The sequence below is a fragment of the Falco cherrug genome, chromosome 11, assembly GCF_023634085.1.
Source record: "Falco cherrug isolate bFalChe1 chromosome 11, bFalChe1.pri, whole genome shotgun sequence".
Classification (NCBI taxonomy): domain Eukaryota; kingdom Metazoa; phylum Chordata; class Aves; order Falconiformes; family Falconidae; genus Falco; species Falco cherrug.
In genome coordinates this window covers 7,678,523-7,696,896 of record NC_073707.1, presented here as the reverse complement: position 1 = coordinate 7,696,896, position 18,374 = coordinate 7,678,523, and the positions used below count along the sequence as shown (strand labels likewise).

Below are 18,374 nucleotides of genomic sequence, written 5' to 3'. Positions count from 1 at the left end.
AGGAAATGGGATTTTAAAAAGTTACTGTGTTCTACAACATCACATCCTGTAGCTGGGACCTTAAAGCATTTTTGACAGCTGAGTCTCCATGGAAATAAGTACACTAAGACTGCAGCTATTTTAAGAACTTAAAGGATGCTGGAAAGTTATGGATAGGTACTACATCTGGGGGAAATCAGTACATTTTTGGACAATTCATATTCTTCACTTTATGTCTTCTAGTCATACTGCTTATACCAACTTAATGGGACAAGACTGCAGAAAAATGTGCCTGGTTTGGCAAGAGCACCATAGGCCCAGGAACATGAGAGAAAGAAGAAACTTGTGTTCAGGCCCGGTTTCATCTGGTTCAGGACATGGTCAGTAAAACCAGTAGATACCATCTTAAAGGCTTTATGTCATAAAGTAAAACCAAACCAAAACAAACATAAGCACAAGACTGATTTGTTAAATTAATTTTTCTAATATTCAGGTCTGGCAATTTCCCACAGTTGGCGTTATCATCAACTCTACCATCTCAAGATACAGCTAGCCTTACCATAAAGACACGTATTATGCAGTGTCCCACTAGTTATTTTGCACCAGCCCATCTCTCACTCTATCTCTAAGCTGATCACCTTAGAACTCTCTCTTCTGCAGAGGCCTCGGAAAGCTCTTTACAGAGCCTTGTTATGCATATTTTCCACTTGCAAAAAGTGTGGTGGCATTTGCTGTCATTCCTGTCATAGACAGTAACTCAGACTCTCTTTGGAGCCACTCTCAAGCTGGGTAAGTAATGCATTTTTAGCATGGGAATAGTAATGTATTTTATTTCTGCTGGAAACTTGGCAGAGAGCTGCTCCCCCAGCAATATGCCTTTCTAAAGGACAGACCAAATCAAGTACCTGGATGTTATATTACGCCTTAGTAGGTCCAGTGTTCTCAAACTCTACTCATCTGCAAATCTGTGCAAAGCTTAAGCAGTATTCCTCCTTAGGAGAATATTTTTGCAAGAAGCTGTCCTTGCTTTATATCAAGCTTTTATTTTGCAAACTTTGGGGAATACACTTTCTTTTCTGCAGCTTAGGAAAGTCAGTGGATAAACACAGAAAATCTGAGCCTGTCTCATTGTTGGGAAGGCAAAAACTATTTTGTAGAAACCCTGCCGTGTTTTCCATCTCCAAACATACAAGAATATGTCACGGAATGAGTAGAAACTGATCTAACTCTCCATATTGGACATAAAGCTCACCTGCTCCGGGAAGGTTTTGTTCGGTGGCCTTCTGAGTTCTTCTGCGATCTGGAAAAGTTAAATGCTCCCCAGGGCCAGGGAAATACCACAGCTATTGAATTATGGGGATTACACAGAGAGGATTCTGATGAATAAAGCAAGAGGAATGTAAGCCCAAAGCCTGTCTTGCTGACTTGTAGGTGAGAGAGCCAGGTGCTTCAGTAATGATGCCTTGAAACTCCAACGTGCATGGCAGAAAAACCTCTCTTTTAAAAAGATTTCTGCCTTACAGATTGTCCTCTTCCTCCCATTCTCACAAGCCTACACTTGGCCTCTTCTGCTCCATAAAATTACTGTGCATTTTCTGTAATCACACAGTTGGTAACTGTGCTTGCTAACAGGTGCTAGAATTTTTAAACCAGCTGTATCCATGAAGGGTCTGTGTACGCAGACAAACGCGTCCTCAGTCACAATATCGCAGTGGCATTGCTGTATCTTCCCTGCACTCCTTAGTGCCTTTGATGTTTCTTCTGGGCAGGGATTACTGTCACTGAGCAAGCTGGCGTAGCACCCAGCTAAGGCTGAGTCATGTTTCAGGCAGTTCTGAATTTTCAATAAAGAATGATCAGAAAGGTGACTATTTTATTTTTAAGTAATCAACATGGAAACAAGAGCAACGATTAAGTGACAAACAGGCATAGCCTAATTATAACCACGGCATTAATACTTAACATGAATACAACAGAAATTACAAGTATGTTAACATTATTTTTTCTCGGTCAATAAACAAAAGTGTACAGTAAGGTCAGCATTAATCTATTAAGAATGCTACAAAACCAGCCAGCCAGTGTCCTTCAAAACCAGAGTGCTTGCTGTGAGACAGGCTGGAGTGGCTGCTCTCTGTCCCTTCAGGCAGCTGGACTCCTCGGCTGCCTATGGACCCTGCCTATTCTCCCATTTCTGCATGTAGTTCTGATACTTCCCTTTGTTTAGGGGTACAAAAGCACTACCTGCTAGACAGAAAAAGAGCTCCAGTGCCAAGGGCCAGCCCTCACTCTGCATGAATAATGCATATATGCAGCCTAGGAGCTCACACGGAGGCAAAGCTGGCTCCATTGACAGTCTGTGACATTCATCAGTATCTGCTATTCAAACTCTTTTCCCACCCTCCCCTAGCTCCTCGCTACATGGATAGGACATGCTTTTGGAGCTGTACCGCTTTCTAAATGCTTTCTTTTACGTATCACTCTTTAAAAGGAATTCTGTAACACAAAATAAAAATTTTGCTTCTGTAGAAAGGGGGTTCTTTAAACACACCCCTTGCATCTTCTAGTCCTTATACCGTACCTTCCTCTTTTTCAAAACATTTACTAATACATGTACTTAACCACCTGCCTTTTACTAGAAGTACCAAAGTGACACTACAAAAGCCTAACCTGCATTTGGTATTGTGGTCCTGGCTCCTCTTGGTCTGAGCAACATAGGATAAACTTCTCAGATAGAACATTTCCAAAATCATAGAGAGGGATACACCCTCAAAAATAAAAAAACCCAGTCTTTTTAGAACCAGACCAGAGGACATCAGTGTGAACAAAGCAGTAATTGCCATCTTTCTTCTCATCAGGATTCCTCCTAGGGTGCCATCTGCCGTCTTGCTTTCACTGTAGAGACAAGAGAAGACATCAGCTTGTCTATCGTCAATTCTAAAAGTTTTGATGAAGACGGGAAAAAAAATAATCCTACAGCTTACTCAAGTGGGCTCTGTTTTTCTCCCAGACTCATTTACTAAGACCTCCCCTATTCCTCATCCAGCTCATGACATTCTGGGGAAAAAAACAAACAACCCACAACAAAAAAACCACCAGCCCCAAAAAGCTCGGTTAGGAAGGAAATAGAGTGAGGGTGCGGTGATTAAGCCAGTACTACTCTAGCAGTGTTCTTCTGTTATTAAACACTTCTACCCTGCCTTATTCCCACAAGTAACGCACCGGTGTAGTTGTCCTGCCAACTGGTCCCTCTTCCGTCCGATGCTTCGCGGCGTGTGGCAGCTCTGAACTGTCCCGATAGTCTCGGCCCTTGGGGTTCTGCATGTCCAGCACTGCCCGGCTCTTCGAGGGAAGGGGCGGCTTGTTCTGCTGTCCCTGGATGCTTGGGCTGACTTCAGACCTCAGTGGCTTGACTAGTTTTTTGAGCGGTGCTGAGTTTTCTGACAATGTAGTCATCTTTGGTTTGGCTTGAGTCTTTTCACCTGTATTCTTTTCTTCAGTTTGGCCGGAGCAGGTATAGGACCGAAATCGCTGTGTGGGGACCAGGAAAGGTGGTGATGGTTGTTTGCCGGAGGTCTTGCTGCTCTCGGGCTCCTGTGACTTTGTGAGATGACAGCTCTGATCAAGTAGTGGCGGCGGCAGCTGCTCTTTTCGCAAGGCCTTGGGGTAGTCCTGCTCTTTCTTTGATGCCACCTTGCCCTTCGAGCCCATAGAGCCGTACAGTGGGTTCTCAAACATCTCCGGCTTCTGCTGTCCCTCCTCCTGAAGCAAAGGCTCTGCTGTAGTTTTCCCCAATTCAGGCGGCCTACAGTCATCAAAGCAGCATAAAAAGGAGACTTGTAAAGAGCAGGGAAGAGACACTGATTTAAAGAAAAAATGAATAGGAAATGAGCATGATAAAAATTAAACTGATTGTGCAAAGGGGTAACAGGATAACAATGAAACTCGGGGGGGGGGAACAGAATTGTGTGTTGTTTTTACTTTGTTTAATCATTATTAACATGACAGCAGGGAACAGATATGCATGGTACTGTATAAACTCCCTGCTGGACTACAGTCTTGTCAAAGCAGTTCTTGGCTTTTCTTTAAACTGAGCCAAAATGTGCCAAGTGCTTTGATGGCTCTGCGACACACATAAATCTGAATTTAAATATTAATAAGAATCTTCAGATCTGAAGAGACGATTGAGATGGCTGGCTGGACAGTTAACGTAAGAGCTCACATCATACTGTAGCGTTTTACAGCTAGGTCAGTCACTTGCTACCAGTGCTACACGGTATCCCTAAGGAAAGGATAGAACTCTTTAGTGCACCCAAATGCACAATATATAAGTAATAGCTATATAACGTAGGGTGAGACATTGTAGGTTCACAGCTGAGCCCTTTGAACTGAGGCTCAGACTGGAGTGACAGCACAGTTGTACAATGGGACAAGGGAGGTTTTGTGGGTTGTGTATGACTCGACCTGGCTGGCAAGGCTTTCACCTGGAGAACCACCACAATGCTTGAAAGATCAGCCACAATATCACTGATCAGAGTGGCACGAGGGAGAGTGGCACGTGTTCTTTGGGTGTATTCAAAGGAGTTGTGTTCCTTCCTTGCTTCGAGTTACATTCTGGAAGTCAGTACATGCAGGAGCAAAGAGCTGAGAGCATGATGAAGTGTTGTCAGGTACATAACAGATTGAGGCAGCGCTTGCAGCTCTGACTTCTGCAACTTCTGGCTTACAGAGAGAGACATCCATCTACCAGTGAACTCTAGCCCAGGCTCAGAAAGCAGCTGTCACTGTCAAGAAGAGGTCTGGAATGAGGACATTGATGGCGTACACGTGCTAAGGTAGAGTAGCTTCATCGCTTTACTAAGGTGGGGTATTTTCAATTGCTGGATGGAAATTCTGCATTAAGGCTTGTGATAGATGCAGCACATAGATGTTAATTTGTTTAGCAAGCTGGAAATTTGTATAGCACTCTAAGCAGAATTTCAGCTAAAGTACTTCACATATGACATGTGAAGGAGCTCTCCTTCCCATCCAGCGGAAAGATCTATGTCACACTCTTCCCTTTTCTTATTTGTTTCTACAGTCAACTCTGTAGTCTTCTCCTCTCTTGGCAGAATTAAACTTACACATATATTTTTGGCTTTCCTTTCACAAAAGTCAGAGGAACTACTACACTAGTTTTCTTTAAGTGTGTGGTATCTGCCCTTGTGACCTTCGCTTGTCTTCTTCTAATTCTACATATAAAAGATTGAAAGAATATGCTGCACCTTGAACTCTGCATAGATAATGAAACAGTGACTGTGCAGAACGACAGGAGAGAGGGGACGACAGGAGAGAGGGGACAAGTCCCAGTGCAAAACTCAAAGACTCACAGGTACTCTTGACTCCGACTACAAATGCTTCTGTTTACTGTAGGCTGGAGGGATGTTTTTGGAGATAGAGGCGACAAGGAGGGTGACGTGTAGGATGACTGACTCTGTCCCATTATGGACGTAGCCTCTTTGGGCTGCTGCTCATAGCTCCAGGGAGAAGGTGGCTGGTCTGGTGACGGTATCTGCTTAAGCTGGCTGGCTGCAGAGGGTTGCTGAGAGAAAGCAGCCATCCCCAGGTAGTTGGGGTTGCTGATGTCTGTGGGAGTGGAGCTGCTGAAGAGAAGAAATATTGTTGGGAAGATGCATGCAAAAATACTTTTATTTTTTTGTCTCCCTGCCAGCTACAAAGGAGTTAGTGCCCGCTGACTGCTTAGATTAAATACCACCTACTTTTTTCTTTTTTTTTTTTTTTTTTTTGTGACTGTTTGCTTCAGAATCAGAGAATACGTGGGAGTCCCATTAGTGCCTCCCACCCCTGGGTCACTGGAGAGGAAGCAGCTGGGCCAAGGCCACCTCCCCCAACCCCAAATAGTTCCTCTAGCTATGACAGATGCTTCCATTTCCAGGTTGCAGAGACCACCCAGCCTCTGCAGCCACATATAAGGGCTTCTATAGGTTTCTAGGCCCAGCAGTTCAGCTGGAAGCTGCAGCAGAATGGTTCCAGGCAAGAGGCAAATTCCAGCTCTGGGCAGCATTGTGCCCCATGGGAATAAGCTGCTGGAACAACAGGAGAGCCATTTGGCCTTTTGAGGTGTACCCATGTAGACTAGCAGGCAGAAGGCCTGCAAAGAAATGCCCTTGTGCAACAGGAGTGAGAGGACAGCCTCACCCACAGCACCCTACGACTGGGGAAGGATAAGGCAGGCGGTTTGAGCATGGCTCCCCACCCCAAGCGGGCACAGGGAAAGCAGCAAGATTACCGTAACATATCCTCCTTTCCTGGGTTGTCTGGAGACGAGGAAGCACTCCCCCAGTAGCGAGCAATGGCTGCTGCCTCTTTAGCCACCAGATGAGTAGATTTTGACTTTCTGTTGGAAAGAAAGGGGCCCTTTTTAAGTGGGGTGCGGAGACCCAGTCTGAGTAATGCTTCTCAGCTTTTGAAACTGCGCACAGAAGCACTGACCAACCCCGACCAGAGAGCCACAAGAGCAGCTTCCCAGTGCTCACCATGGCTATTAATACTGCTCCCACAGCAAGCCCAGCTTTGCGTTCATTGAGCCAACGAGTTTTCCGTAACCGACCTACCCCTTTGCCCTTTACCTGTTAGTTTGATCCCAGTCTTTGCTAGGCTCCGAGTTGCTGATGTTCTTTGGTTTCTGCCCAGCGATTTCATCACGTTCAATCTTGACAAAGTCTGAAGGAAAGAAAAGGCATAAAAGTGTGTTTTGGCAGCTTCAGAGTCTGATTGCCTAAGTTTTCTGTGATACTGCTTGTATTAAGGCATCTCTCTTTGTCTATCAGAGTGACAGACAGCTTTAAACAGTTGCTGCTATCGTGTTTTCAACTGCCCACTAATACATATGGTGTTTTGTTGACATAGGAAAAATGTGTGTATCTTGGAATACAAAGGTCCTGATCTGCCAAACAGCCACATACGGGTCATTTTACCATCAAGAGAGTAATAGTAAATGTCATGAGGCTGCTTTTGTACTCTGGAAGAGAAAAAGTAGCAAGGTGAAAATAAGCAAGGTTTGTGATCTTTTAGCCAAGGAGCTGCTCCCTGAGAGCCTCACATGCTCTTTGCAGGTGTTCCCCAGGATGACTGGAGCAGGGAGAGCTTTGGCACCTCTTCACATAACCACTGCAAGTGGAAATACGGTATCACCATTCAATAAAATCAGTATTAGTGACAGACAGGGGGCTCTCTCAGTCTGCTGAATTTACTTGGATGATGAAAAAGAAAAACCCAAATTGAATTGCTGTGTCTTTCTGGAAGAGTACAGGTATACCCCTGAGAACTAAGGATACTCACATCCTGCATTCAGCATCAAAAGATCTTGCCTCTTTGGGACTTAAAACACAGCCAGGATAATTTTCAATTCTTTGACAGTTATCAGAAATCTTTTGAGATGGATATTCTCTAGGGCAAGCATCGCAGAGATGATGTCGTTCCTTACCATATAGTTTCTCTCTCTGTTTTCCTTGTGATGTTTGTAACTTGATTTCACCTTGGAAGACCCCTGTTTTCTCACCATGGTGTGTCAGCACAGTATGGATAGGAACTAAGGATTCTGTTGCTTCTATTCGCAGGGCAATGCAGCCTTCCCCTAGAAGAGCACAAGGAGACAATGAGCCTGGGACTGAGAAAAAAAGCATTGAAATCTTCTTGTGTCAGTCATCTATTATCACTGTGCTGACAGGGCTGAGATTACTGGAGAGAATCTACTTTGGATCGCAGTAAGGAGTGTAATATCTCTTGAGAAAGCAGGGGCATTCATTTCACTTCTTTACATACGTGTGAAGGATTTGGGCATTGGAGACACCCGCAGGTGACTACAGGGTTCTGAGCTTCCATTACTGGTAAGGAACACATGAGCCTGTGGCTGCCATTTCAGTTAATGGGATTTTGGCAGAGAGCCTTCTGTGGACGAGCACTGCTGGTTAGAATTTGGAAGCAAGCGGCACTGACAATGACTTTTCTATAGCCAGGAGAAATGAATCAAGTAAGTGCAAGTGAAACAGGACCTGTATGTTCTGAATACACAGCACAGGAGCAGACTCCTGATTTAATTCCTGTGAAGTCCTTTATTTTTAAGCTGCTGCTCTTTTAGGGCTGGTAAAGCTCACAAAAATGGTTTCTTCTAGTTCATATTCCTGTAATCGTCATTACCTCACACAATATTGGCCACAATGTATTTTTATATGTATTGAGTTCTAAATCAGAAGTTGGAGCATCATAGATGTTCAGTCTGTAAGAGTTACTTCTCTCCCACTCTTTCGGTGGTTTGGAAAAATCTAAGTAGATTTTGACTCATCCAGAACTTTACAGCTATACATTTACCATAAGATTCATCACTGTCTGATGACTTAACGCTGATCAGGATGTGTTGATCCAGTAGGTATTCTGGGTCTGAAATAATTGGAGTCAGCTGCAAAGACAAGTTGATGTGGGTCAATACAATAAGTGGTCTACACGAACACAGTTCTCCCTGTGCTTCAGTCCCAAATGAGCAAAAGTCAGCTGGACAAACCCATTGAGGGTATCATGTCACCCCCAGGATTGGCCTCTGATGATGTTTGGAGATCTGTGCTAGAAAGCTACACACTTTTAGAGCCCACCCACTCTCACTCCCAGCACAGCAGGTAGAATGGTACAAATCAAACACTCATGGGCTGAGGTGCAGTTTTCTCCTGCAGTGCAGGACTGAAAATTGCTCTAGGAGGAAGTGATCTGGACTCTGATTACGCTCTGTTCCCAGAAATCTGTTTGGCTGTTGTTACAATCACTTATTGTAGAGGCATTCCCCAATCTCTCAGTGTAAGGCCATCTTTCCATAGTCAGCAGTTCTTCTTCTGAGCTATTCAGAAGGGTACTGACGTGCATATTTGCTCCAAATCCAGGAGCTCTGATAGTTCTTCCCGCTCCCACTGTGCCAGGAAATGGAGAACAGCTCTGATCCCAAGGACAGGACTTGTCTCTGACACTGATGCACAGAACACTACTTCTGGGCACTGATGGCCTTTTTAACACAGGTAAAAAATACTTGGTCAGCTTTTCTAAAAAATAGAAAAAACTTTGCCTGACAGGCAAGGAAGCTCCAGGGCAGAGTTACTTTTTAAGATGTTTGATCTTCCAGCAAAAACTGAAAAACTGGGCCTGCTTAAAAGACTTACCAGCATAGTTGTGTTCACTAAAAAGGTGAGAAAAAAGTCACGCTCCTGAGTGACATAAATCACGCGCCAGCAAAATTCGTGATTAAGGATGAAAGTAACTGGCAAGTCCTTTCCTGCTTATAACATGCCCTGTTCAGCTAAGCCCACCCTGCATTCTTACAGTCTCTTGAGTGTAAACAAGACTACAAGCATGTTCCTGGAAATAATGTTTTTATAAGGAAAAGATGTAATGTTGCTTATGGGATGCAAGTGGAAGGCTTCTGTTCCATATGGATATGGAAACACAGTCCCAGTTTACCTTTGGAAGTGCATCAGTGAACTTTACCACAAGCTCCCCTTCATTCCCATCCTCATTTTCTCCTTCCTGGCTCTTTACAAAACCTGCAAAGTGATGAGAAAGTTGTTCACCAGAAGAGACAGTAAGAACTTGGCTACAAATTCTTTTCAGATGCTAGATCTGCAAAAGGCCTACAATTATTTTCCTGCTCGGGCAAAAGTCTTAAAAGCATTAAGAAGCTTAAAGTCTGAGCTTTGGGTGAATGTTTACACAGTAAATTTACAAGTGATTTTACTGGAGCATTGTTAAATGGTTTTATTTTACAGTTAAACTTGGCACTGAAAAGCTCAGCGCATACATGGACTGGAGGATAAGAACATGACAGCTCTTCCTACGCCACTCAATATAGCACACTTTTGAAATTCTAATTTAAGATTCGTAATACACTGTTTCCATAGAAATTTATGCAAATTTTGATACAGCCAAAAAATAATCTTTTATGGAACTGTCTTTGACACAGCGCTCTGACATGCGATAATGTGATGAAGCATACACCGAAGGCATGCTGTCCCACTTAGAGGAGCAGTCCTGTGATGGGGAATCGCTTAAAAAAACCACAGCAAGGGCATGTAGGCTCGCATTACATAAACAGCTGAGACTCAGCCCTGCAGCACAGGGACCGGGAATAAGATCTGCAGCGCTGGTAGGTACACAGTCCCATTTAGAGAATCAAATCACTATCTTTCACTTCTAAGTTGGTCCTCTGACTTATTCTTTTTTAAACCAGGGTAATTAAATTGTTTTTATTAGCATAATGCAGATGCTTTATTTTGAAAATATCTGATCCTTTGCAGCAGGCACGATTAGAAATTTAATCGATCAATATGTTGGCTAAGTAGCAATTTTCTGTGTGATCAGCAAGAACAACACGTGTTTCTCTTCAAGAAAGGAATTATGATATTGCCGAACAAGATGGAAGAAATTGTGGATGGCTTCATGTCGAAGCACAGACTGCAGCTAAATGGCTGTGGGGTTTGGCTTGCGTTGCTGACAGTACGGAATTACTTGTAAATGACAACAAACCTCTAGGACATCCCTTTTCTGCCTAGAACAAGTGATCCACACAGCTGTTTATTTATTTAGATCAAAGCAAGAGGAAGGGGAACTAACCCAAACAAGCAGGAAACTGACAGAAAGAATAAAGATGGGCAAACCCATACTTTCTAAGCAGCTAGAGTGAAACTCAATGTAGAACTTGGTCTGGGACTTGGTCTTCAGAGTAGCATAGCAGTGCAGGAACTCTATCTCCCCTTGAGAATCCGTGTACTTGGAGTCTAAGAAAGAGGAATGGAAAATAATGACATTTTCAGTAGGAGATAAAGAGAGGGCATTTTTGAGTGGACTCTTTTCAGAAGCAGCTTTTTCTTTCACAATATACAAAGCACCGCATGTTGTACCCAAAGGTGAAGGTAGCACACCTGCACCCAAAGCGACTAACCATTCTTTGAAACAAACTGTGAGGTGACTCCCACTTCAAAGGTGGCAAAGACAGGACTGTGGTCACTCGTCATGATGTCAGTGGTGCAGCCTGCCGACGAGAGAGGGAGGATAGTTACTGCCCTGCGTTTCTGCCCTGCTGCAGTGAGATCACTGCCATAGAAATATTATTCGGTAATTTTCCAGAAAACATAACTGTCACTGTGGTAACTCGTCTCTAGTCAGAAGTGTTTCTACGTAATCCCGTGTGACTATATAGGAGTGTAACTTTTTTGTCAAAATACATAAAGGTTTGGTTAAGGGGCAGAACTCTACCATATCATTTTGCAAGTGACTGTCAGTGTTAGATTCCCCCGGTACAAAAAGCACTTGCAGGCTTCCTGGTTGCCTCTGCAACGTGCACAGCTAATTAAAGCTCTGATATGGCAGGAAATCACGCAACATGCACTGGTGTTACTTCAGTGCTACAGCACAACTCATGGCCCAGGATTAACAGTGAGTGAGCAAGACCCTGAGGCGCCCTAAGCGCACACTGTGTTCCTGCCAGCCTGGCCCGTTGAACAGAACAGCGCACAGAAGCAGGTGCCAGGCTCCCTGGAGGTGCTTATTTGACCACAGACCTCATCGTAGTCTCTGTCATCAGATCAGTGCACCTTATCCCCCAAGAGACTTCTACAGCCCTCTTCTCAATCCCATGCACAAGAAACCATCAATGTCATACTCAGACGCTCGAGCCTACATATAGTTGATGAAATTTCAGGAACTAGTATCTAAGTCTTTTTTTTTTAAACAGGTCCTGTGGGCTTCCTCTCTTCCCCGCACTGTGCTTTTGTGATGCTTCTGAGCCAGAAAGGCAACAGGCTCTTGGTACCGCAGTCCTTCTGGAATATGATTTGGTGCAAGAGAGATGTTTGCAGCTCCAACCTCTGCAGACTGGACTGTGTACACAGGGTCTGCCCTACTGTCACCATCAAGTGAGGAGCTCCTGATGGTAACTGCACAGGAAAAGTGGTCGTTGCCAAGAAAGAGCTGGTGTAAAGTGATCCTACAGCGTGGCCTAAAGGTGGACAGCTGCAGCTGTCTGAGTGGTATTCTGCACATAAAAGAATAACAGAATTAATTCCCAACCTTGTAAGGTTACAGGCAGGGAGAGTTGGCTCCGCTCTGCCTAGTTTAACATCAGGTCCCTCTATGCTGAGTGCCTGGCAGTGCAGGGAGATCCTACAGATTCTGCTCTGAATCATTTCCGTTTCAGACGGATTGCTTTGCTATCTACAATCTGTTATCTACCCACCATAGGACTGACACACAACGTGCACCATGGGGTATGATTTCCAGAGCACTCGATCACACCAGGATGGCAAATTGTACTTCATCTGCAAACCAAAGGAGAAGTGATGTCAAGAAGAAGGGAAAGGACCAGTTCACAAAAGAACAGGAAATTCACTTGCCCAAACACCATATATTTGTGCCCAATCTTTTTGTTTGTATTGACTCATTTCAAAACACTACAGGGGCAGAAAATGCACAAACTTTTTAGGTCACTTTCTTCTGCAGGATTCACTTTTCCCGCTCTGCCATGCACTTCTGAAGGAAAATCAGTTTCCACCTACCCCTGTAGCTTTTTGCTTGGTGTAAGCATACTTCTCCCGGGTACCTCTTTCAAAACGGTAGGTCGGAGCAAAAGTAATCTCTTCTTCCTCTAAAACAGAGAGATAGCTCTGTTACCTGGCCTCTTGAGAACCCTCCCCTGGGCAAGACAGCCACTGCTCTGTACACCCTGCCCCCAGCAAGTCTCGCAGGGAAAGTTGCTGGAAATGGGAGAGGAACCTGCCAATAAATTCAGAATCTTACCGAACTGCAGAAACACCTTTTGGTCCTTTCTCTCTATGAGAAGCTGGTCGAAAGCCAGCAGCTCCGGATACTGCTGCTGCCTGATCTTCTGGATAATATTCTCTGCTTCCTGCCAACAGGGAAACAGCAGAGCTGCAGATGATGCAAAACCTTCTTCTAAATACTCCCTTCGCTGGTGAGCTAGCAAGTGCTTCTCAACTGTTTCACAGCGCCATACCCCCTGCCACTTCCCCATCTTTCCCTTCACTGAAAGGCAGGCCCCAGTCTTTGCTGCGTGGCTGAGCATTTGTCTATCAAAACAGGCATCAAAATGCCCACACATCCCCTACACACGCATATATACGCACACACACAACCAGATGCACATCAACACCAGGCTTGCTGTTGCCTACCGCCTACTGAAACCTATCCAGTATTTATTATGGCTTGCCTGTTTCTGAAGGCCTGTTCCGAGCCATTAAAAGCTAACTGAACGGAGCAGAAAGGCAATCTCTGGATCAAGCTGTTCGGGGACAGATGCTCGCTCACAGTGGGAACCAGAGCTGGGAGGTTTGGAGAAGCGATGCTGCCTGCAGCAGCAAAGTGTGCCAGACGGCTTCCTGGGTCTATTAATCCTGGGAGAGGGCAAAGGGGAGTTCCTCACTCTCCCCCAACTGGTGTCACACTCGTGCCATGGGGATCCCTCCTGCCTCCCCCCTTTCTGCCAGCCCTTCTGCCACGTTGCCCTAGACTAGCAAAAGATAGCGCTTCTACAGCAACACAGTATTTTGCCTCTCCAGGGATTCACGCAGGGTCCCTAACCGTCGGGGGCTGTTCCACACGGTAGTTCAAGTCTCCCAGCCAGAAAAGATGAGTAAAGCGATGAGTGATGTTAAACGGACTCAGTTTCTTATCTCCCAGCGTCAGGAAGCGCAGGATGTTCGTGTAGTTCTGGTTGCGTCTGTCAAGACAAGAAACATCTGCCTGACATACTAAATTGCCATGCCATTTCTGAACGCCTGGGCCGTCAGGGACTGCCACTTTACTAGGCAGGAACCGATTTGGCTCCACATCTAGAGAAGAGCAGATCAGAAGCCAAGAACTTGCCACCCCTGCCTGGCAACTGCCCCTCAGCAGACAGGCCCAGGTAATGTGCTCGCTGTCTCCTGGGGAGCCAACCTACTTCGTGCAACTAGTAATGCAGCGCAGCTCTTGTGCTGCGGCTTGCGGCGTGCGTGGGCTGGGGGGCAGGAGAGCAGCCTCTGCGTGAGGAGGGCATTTACAGCAGCTCCAGGCTGCTCTAGGTTGGCTGTCAGACTGTTTCCACCTGAATTGAAAGGCTGGAAAGCTGTCCTAAAGCCACTTTTGTTGACTCCTGGGTCTGTGCTTTTCTGAGCTGCATGTCCTAGAAACCCAGCATTAGACTGTTGCCTTCAGATTTCAGCAGCAAACACATAACTAGATTCTGGCAGCTATTCCGGGCCCTGGGGAACTCTTCCACAGAAGTTAACTCCATCAGTGGCAAGGACCCTGTGCAGAAATCCCACACCATCTGCTTTCTGGGTCTTGGACTGGGAAAGATGGCAAAGCCAACCTCTCCATTTCAAGTCGTCTGTGCTTTCAAAACCACTCCTTCCAACTGCTCCAGCTCCTCCCGGCGTGGGCACAGATCTCCCACCAATGTCGGGATCTTTGCCTTCCAGTCCTGTGGTGCACAGAACCTGCCAAGACCATGGAAACTCATTTCACAGCTGGGTGTAGAGAATTAGCCACCGTGGAGATACTTTTGTGCTACATCCCTCCCTCCTGCTATCCCTGACAGCATGCTCTGCCTGGCAGGATCTTTCCCAGCTGTGCCCCAGGGCACACCACAGCTCCCATGTCCCAGCACTACAATGCTGAGGAGGCAGATAGTTCCCTTCAGCACGTTATTCTGGGATGGGAAACACCTTCCCACACCTCTCCAAAACCCTGTCGATCAGGGAGCTGTTTTCCTCATGTACTGGGCTTGCACGACAGGTCACACAAGTGTTGAGCTCAACACTTACACTTGGCTCGGAAATAATTTTGCTGCACCCATGTGGTATGGCCATATAGCAGAAGTCCCTCATGTAAAGTACCACAGTAAGCAGCATCTTTAGCACAGATTGCCCTCCCAGGAGACATTGAACAATTTTTTTATGGTCAGGAAAACATGCGTGTGACTATTTAGTGGGCCTTCCTTCCAAACAGGGCCCAGAGAATTTCACCCTGTGTCAACAACCATTTTTGAGAGAGCAAGATGTATCTTACCTGTGTTTCTTTTCACTTCCTGAAGTCAAATGGCTGTTAACAAACCCAAAGGAGGTTCCATTAAACATGAATGACACCCCCACAGCTCCTTTATTACCTGGAAAAGGATAAGCCAAAAATGTCAAAAAAATCCATCCACCTCCAGGCTGAGTCTAGCAAAGATAAGAAAGCACCTAGCACATCTTCAGTGAAGGGGAGGATGGAGAAGAGAAATAAGGTGACTTAATCAGCACAGAAAGAATTAGTACATACAGCACAGATTGTGGAAAAAAATTTTCTAAGAATGCTAAAAAAAAGTAGTTGAAGGGAAAGAAGTTCAATTCCCTTGTGAAACCCAAGAAAGAGCAATCCAACAGCCAAACCAAAGAAACAAAGGCGTTTCCTGGGAATATAAATAAATATACATATATTATATACACACATGTGTATGCTAAGTATAGACACAAGTAGATTCCCTCTCTTACAGGCAGAGTAAGAGATAATGAGTGCTGGTGGGATATAACTTTAGTACCACTAGTGTCACATAAATGTAGTCAAAGGAGCCCTGTTGAGAAAAAGCTGTTCCGTTTCAGGGACAGTGCTGGCACAGACTGAACAGGTCTCAGTCCTCTGGGCAAGATGGGGTCTGTTCCTCACCCAGCGTGTTTGCGATGCCTGTCTTCACGTTGTCTGTGCAGATGTGGCTGATGCGGTTCTCATGTTCTGGCTTGGCCAGTACAACAATCCTGATGTTCCAGAGAGTATGGATTGCTATCTGCAGGGATGGAAAGGTTAGAGGTTGTATTTCTGCACATACCTGTGGAGCTGCGCTGCAGCTGCAGCCTTCCTGACTCCTCCTGTAGTATTTCTACACAAATTTTCTTCTCGTGCTCAGGATATGCTTTCAGTCATTTTAATCAAAGGTGGGAGGAAGGACCTACCTATTTTCCAGTGCCATTTTCTAGTTAATCATTGGATTGCCTTGCTTGAACAAAATACAGTTTCCCAATCACCATGAGAATCGTAAGTCCTGCTGTCCTGCGGCCTTCCAGATATGCTTACATTTCTTTCTTGACATCAAGACAAGATGCCCGTGGGGCACAGCAGCCCCCGGCAGCACTACAGGCTGGGGCAGGGGGCTGGGAAGGGCCCGGCGGGACAGGGCCTGGGGGGGCTGGCTGGGCCGGCTGGGCGGGAGCCCCCCGTGTGCCCAGGTGGCCAAGGCGGCCAGCAGCGGCCTGGCTCGTGTCCCAGGCCGTGTGGCCAGCAGGGCCGGGGCAGTGCCCGTCCCCCTGCGCTCGGCACCGGTGCGGCCGCCCCTGACTCCTGGGCTCAGGGTTGGGCCCCTCACGGCCAGAGGGACATGGAGGGGCTGGAGCGTGTCCGGAGACGGGAACGGGGCTGGGGAAGGGTCCAGAGCACAAGTGCTGTGAGGGGCGGCTGAGGGAGCTGGGGGGGTTCGGCCTGGGGAGGGGGAGGCTCAGGGGGCCCGTATGGCTCCCTACGGCTGCCTGACAGGGGCTGCAGGCAGGGGGGGTCAGGCTCTGCTCCCAGGGAACAAGTGGACAAGAGGAAATGGTCTTAAACCGTGCCAGGAGAGGTTTAGATTGGAGATGAGGAAAAACTTTGCCACTGAAAGGGTTGTCAAGCTCTGGAACAGGCTGCTCAGGGAGGTGGTGGAGTGACAATCCCTGAAGTGTTCAAAAAACCGCATAGATGCAGTGCTTAGGGACATGGTTTAGTGGTGGGCTTGGCAATGCTGGGTTGACTGTTGGACCTGATGATCTTAAAGGTCTTTTCCAACCTAAATGATTCTATGATTCTATCACTGAAACTCAGCAATGTCCAAACCCGGTCTTAATAAAGTTCAGTCTTCTATGACTGTGCCTGCGTGCTGTTACATCCTGTTTTGAAAGTGCAATAGCCTATGGTGAGATCTAAGCTACAGCTGGCTCAAAGTTTTATAATCTCCTCCTCTATGAAGGTCAAACTATCACCATCACTTGACTCAAGTGCTCAGCATCTTCCCCTTGCTCCCAGCCTGGCAGGCAGGGGAGCTTCATGGCAGGGTCCCTGCTTTGGCAGTGCTGGGGGTCACTGTCCATAGCAATATGCCCATCTAGCCAGCGCCAGGGGAAGATCAAGAAGTTGTCCATGGGCCAGCAGTGTGCCCTTGGAGCCAAGGTGGCCAGTGGGATCCTGGGGCGTGTTAGGAGAGTGGCCAGCAGGCGGAGGGAGGTGATCCTGCCCTCTGCTCTGCCCTGGTGAGGCCACATCTGCAGTGCTGGGTCCAGTTCTGGGCTCCCCAGTTTAAGAGAGACAGGGAACTACTGGAAAGGGTCCAGAGGAGGGCTACAAAGATGATGGGGGACTGGAGCATCTCCCTGATAAGGAAAGGCTGAGAGAGCTGGGGCTGTTTAGCCTGGAGAAGAGAACACCGAGAGGGGATCTTATCAATGACTACAAATATTCTTAAGGGCAAGTGTCATGAGGACAGGGCCAGATTCTTTTCAGTGGTGCCCAGAGACAGGACAAGGGGCAACAGGCACAAACTGACACAAAAAGTTCCTTCTGAATATGGGGAAGATGATCTTTACCTTGAGGGTGACAGAGCATTGGCACAGGCTGCCCAGAGAGGCTGTGGAGTCTCCTTCTCTGGGGACATTCAAACCCACCTGGATGCGACCCTGTGCAACCTGCTCTAGGAGACCCTGCTTTAGCAGGGGGCTGGACTAGGTGATCTCCAGAGGGCCCTTCCAGCCCTGACCAGTCTGGGATTCTGTGATCTCACAGAGTCCACAGACAGATTCAGTTCACTCTCCCTCAACCAAATGCAATGATAATAAAGGGAGGGAAGGGGAGGAGGTATAGGCAAAATGCCACTTATTTCTCTGTTTCTTTCTCTGAGTTATGTGCAATAGCTGGAATAGCCCCTCACCACTTTGAAGCTGATACTGGTGATTTCCTGCAGGGATTGTCTCAGGGTCTCCAGCCATTCTTTCTCCCCTTGGGGATCCTCCTGGGTGCCAATCACATAGATGTCATGAGGAATGTAGTCAGCAGTGTCATCACGGGTCTTCCCCTGCCCCTTGGAGAGAAACCAGGAGGTGATCTTCTTTGGGGGAGGTGCAGCACCTTTTGTTAACAAATCAAACACCAAACTAAGTCAGAGTGTGTTCTGTCAAACCCAGGATATAGACAACTCACGGGGACAGAAATAACAGGCTTCACATTCACTCTGTCCCCTACCAGTTTCACACCAGCCAGGGCTCACTGTTCGAAGATGATGAAGACATTAACGCCACCTGACACACTGA

At 46.5% G+C, this 18,374-nt stretch overlaps 1 protein-coding gene across 3 annotated transcripts in view; it reads right to left on the bottom strand.

The window, feature by feature from the left end:
* Positions 1-1,832: 1,832 nt before the first annotated feature.
* INPP5D (inositol polyphosphate-5-phosphatase D) overlaps positions 1,833-18,374 on the bottom strand; it is a 56,725-nt gene continuing 40,183 nt past the window's right edge. Inside the window, exons 12-28 of one of the 3 annotated variants that reach the window (XM_027808933.2) lie at positions 17,996-18,192; positions 15,715-15,832; positions 15,079-15,175; positions 13,609-13,747; positions 12,808-12,916; positions 12,567-12,655; positions 12,248-12,329; positions 10,955-11,044; positions 10,677-10,790; positions 9,478-9,560; positions 8,347-8,434; positions 7,463-7,612; positions 6,606-6,699; positions 6,266-6,373; positions 5,346-5,618; positions 3,199-3,781; positions 1,833-2,871 (exon numbers count right to left, since the gene is read on the bottom strand). In XM_027808933.2, the coding sequence (XP_027664734.1) occupies positions 2,869-2,871; positions 3,199-3,781; positions 5,346-5,618; positions 6,266-6,373; positions 6,606-6,699; positions 7,463-7,612; positions 8,347-8,434; positions 9,478-9,560; positions 10,677-10,790; positions 10,955-11,044; positions 12,248-12,329; positions 12,567-12,655; positions 12,808-12,916; positions 13,609-13,747; positions 15,079-15,175; positions 15,715-15,832; positions 17,996-18,192 (2,417 nt within the window). In that variant the 3' untranslated portion in view covers positions 1,833-2,868. Of the gene's footprint in view, positions 2,872-3,171; positions 3,782-5,345; positions 5,619-6,265; positions 6,374-6,605; positions 6,700-7,462; positions 7,613-8,346; positions 8,435-9,477; positions 9,561-10,676; positions 10,791-10,954; positions 11,045-12,247; positions 12,330-12,566; positions 12,656-12,807; positions 12,917-13,608; positions 13,748-15,078; positions 15,176-15,714; positions 15,833-17,995; positions 18,193-18,374 lie in introns of those variants that run through there. The other 2 variants (XM_055723217.1, XM_027808932.2) reach the window with 2 other exon arrangements.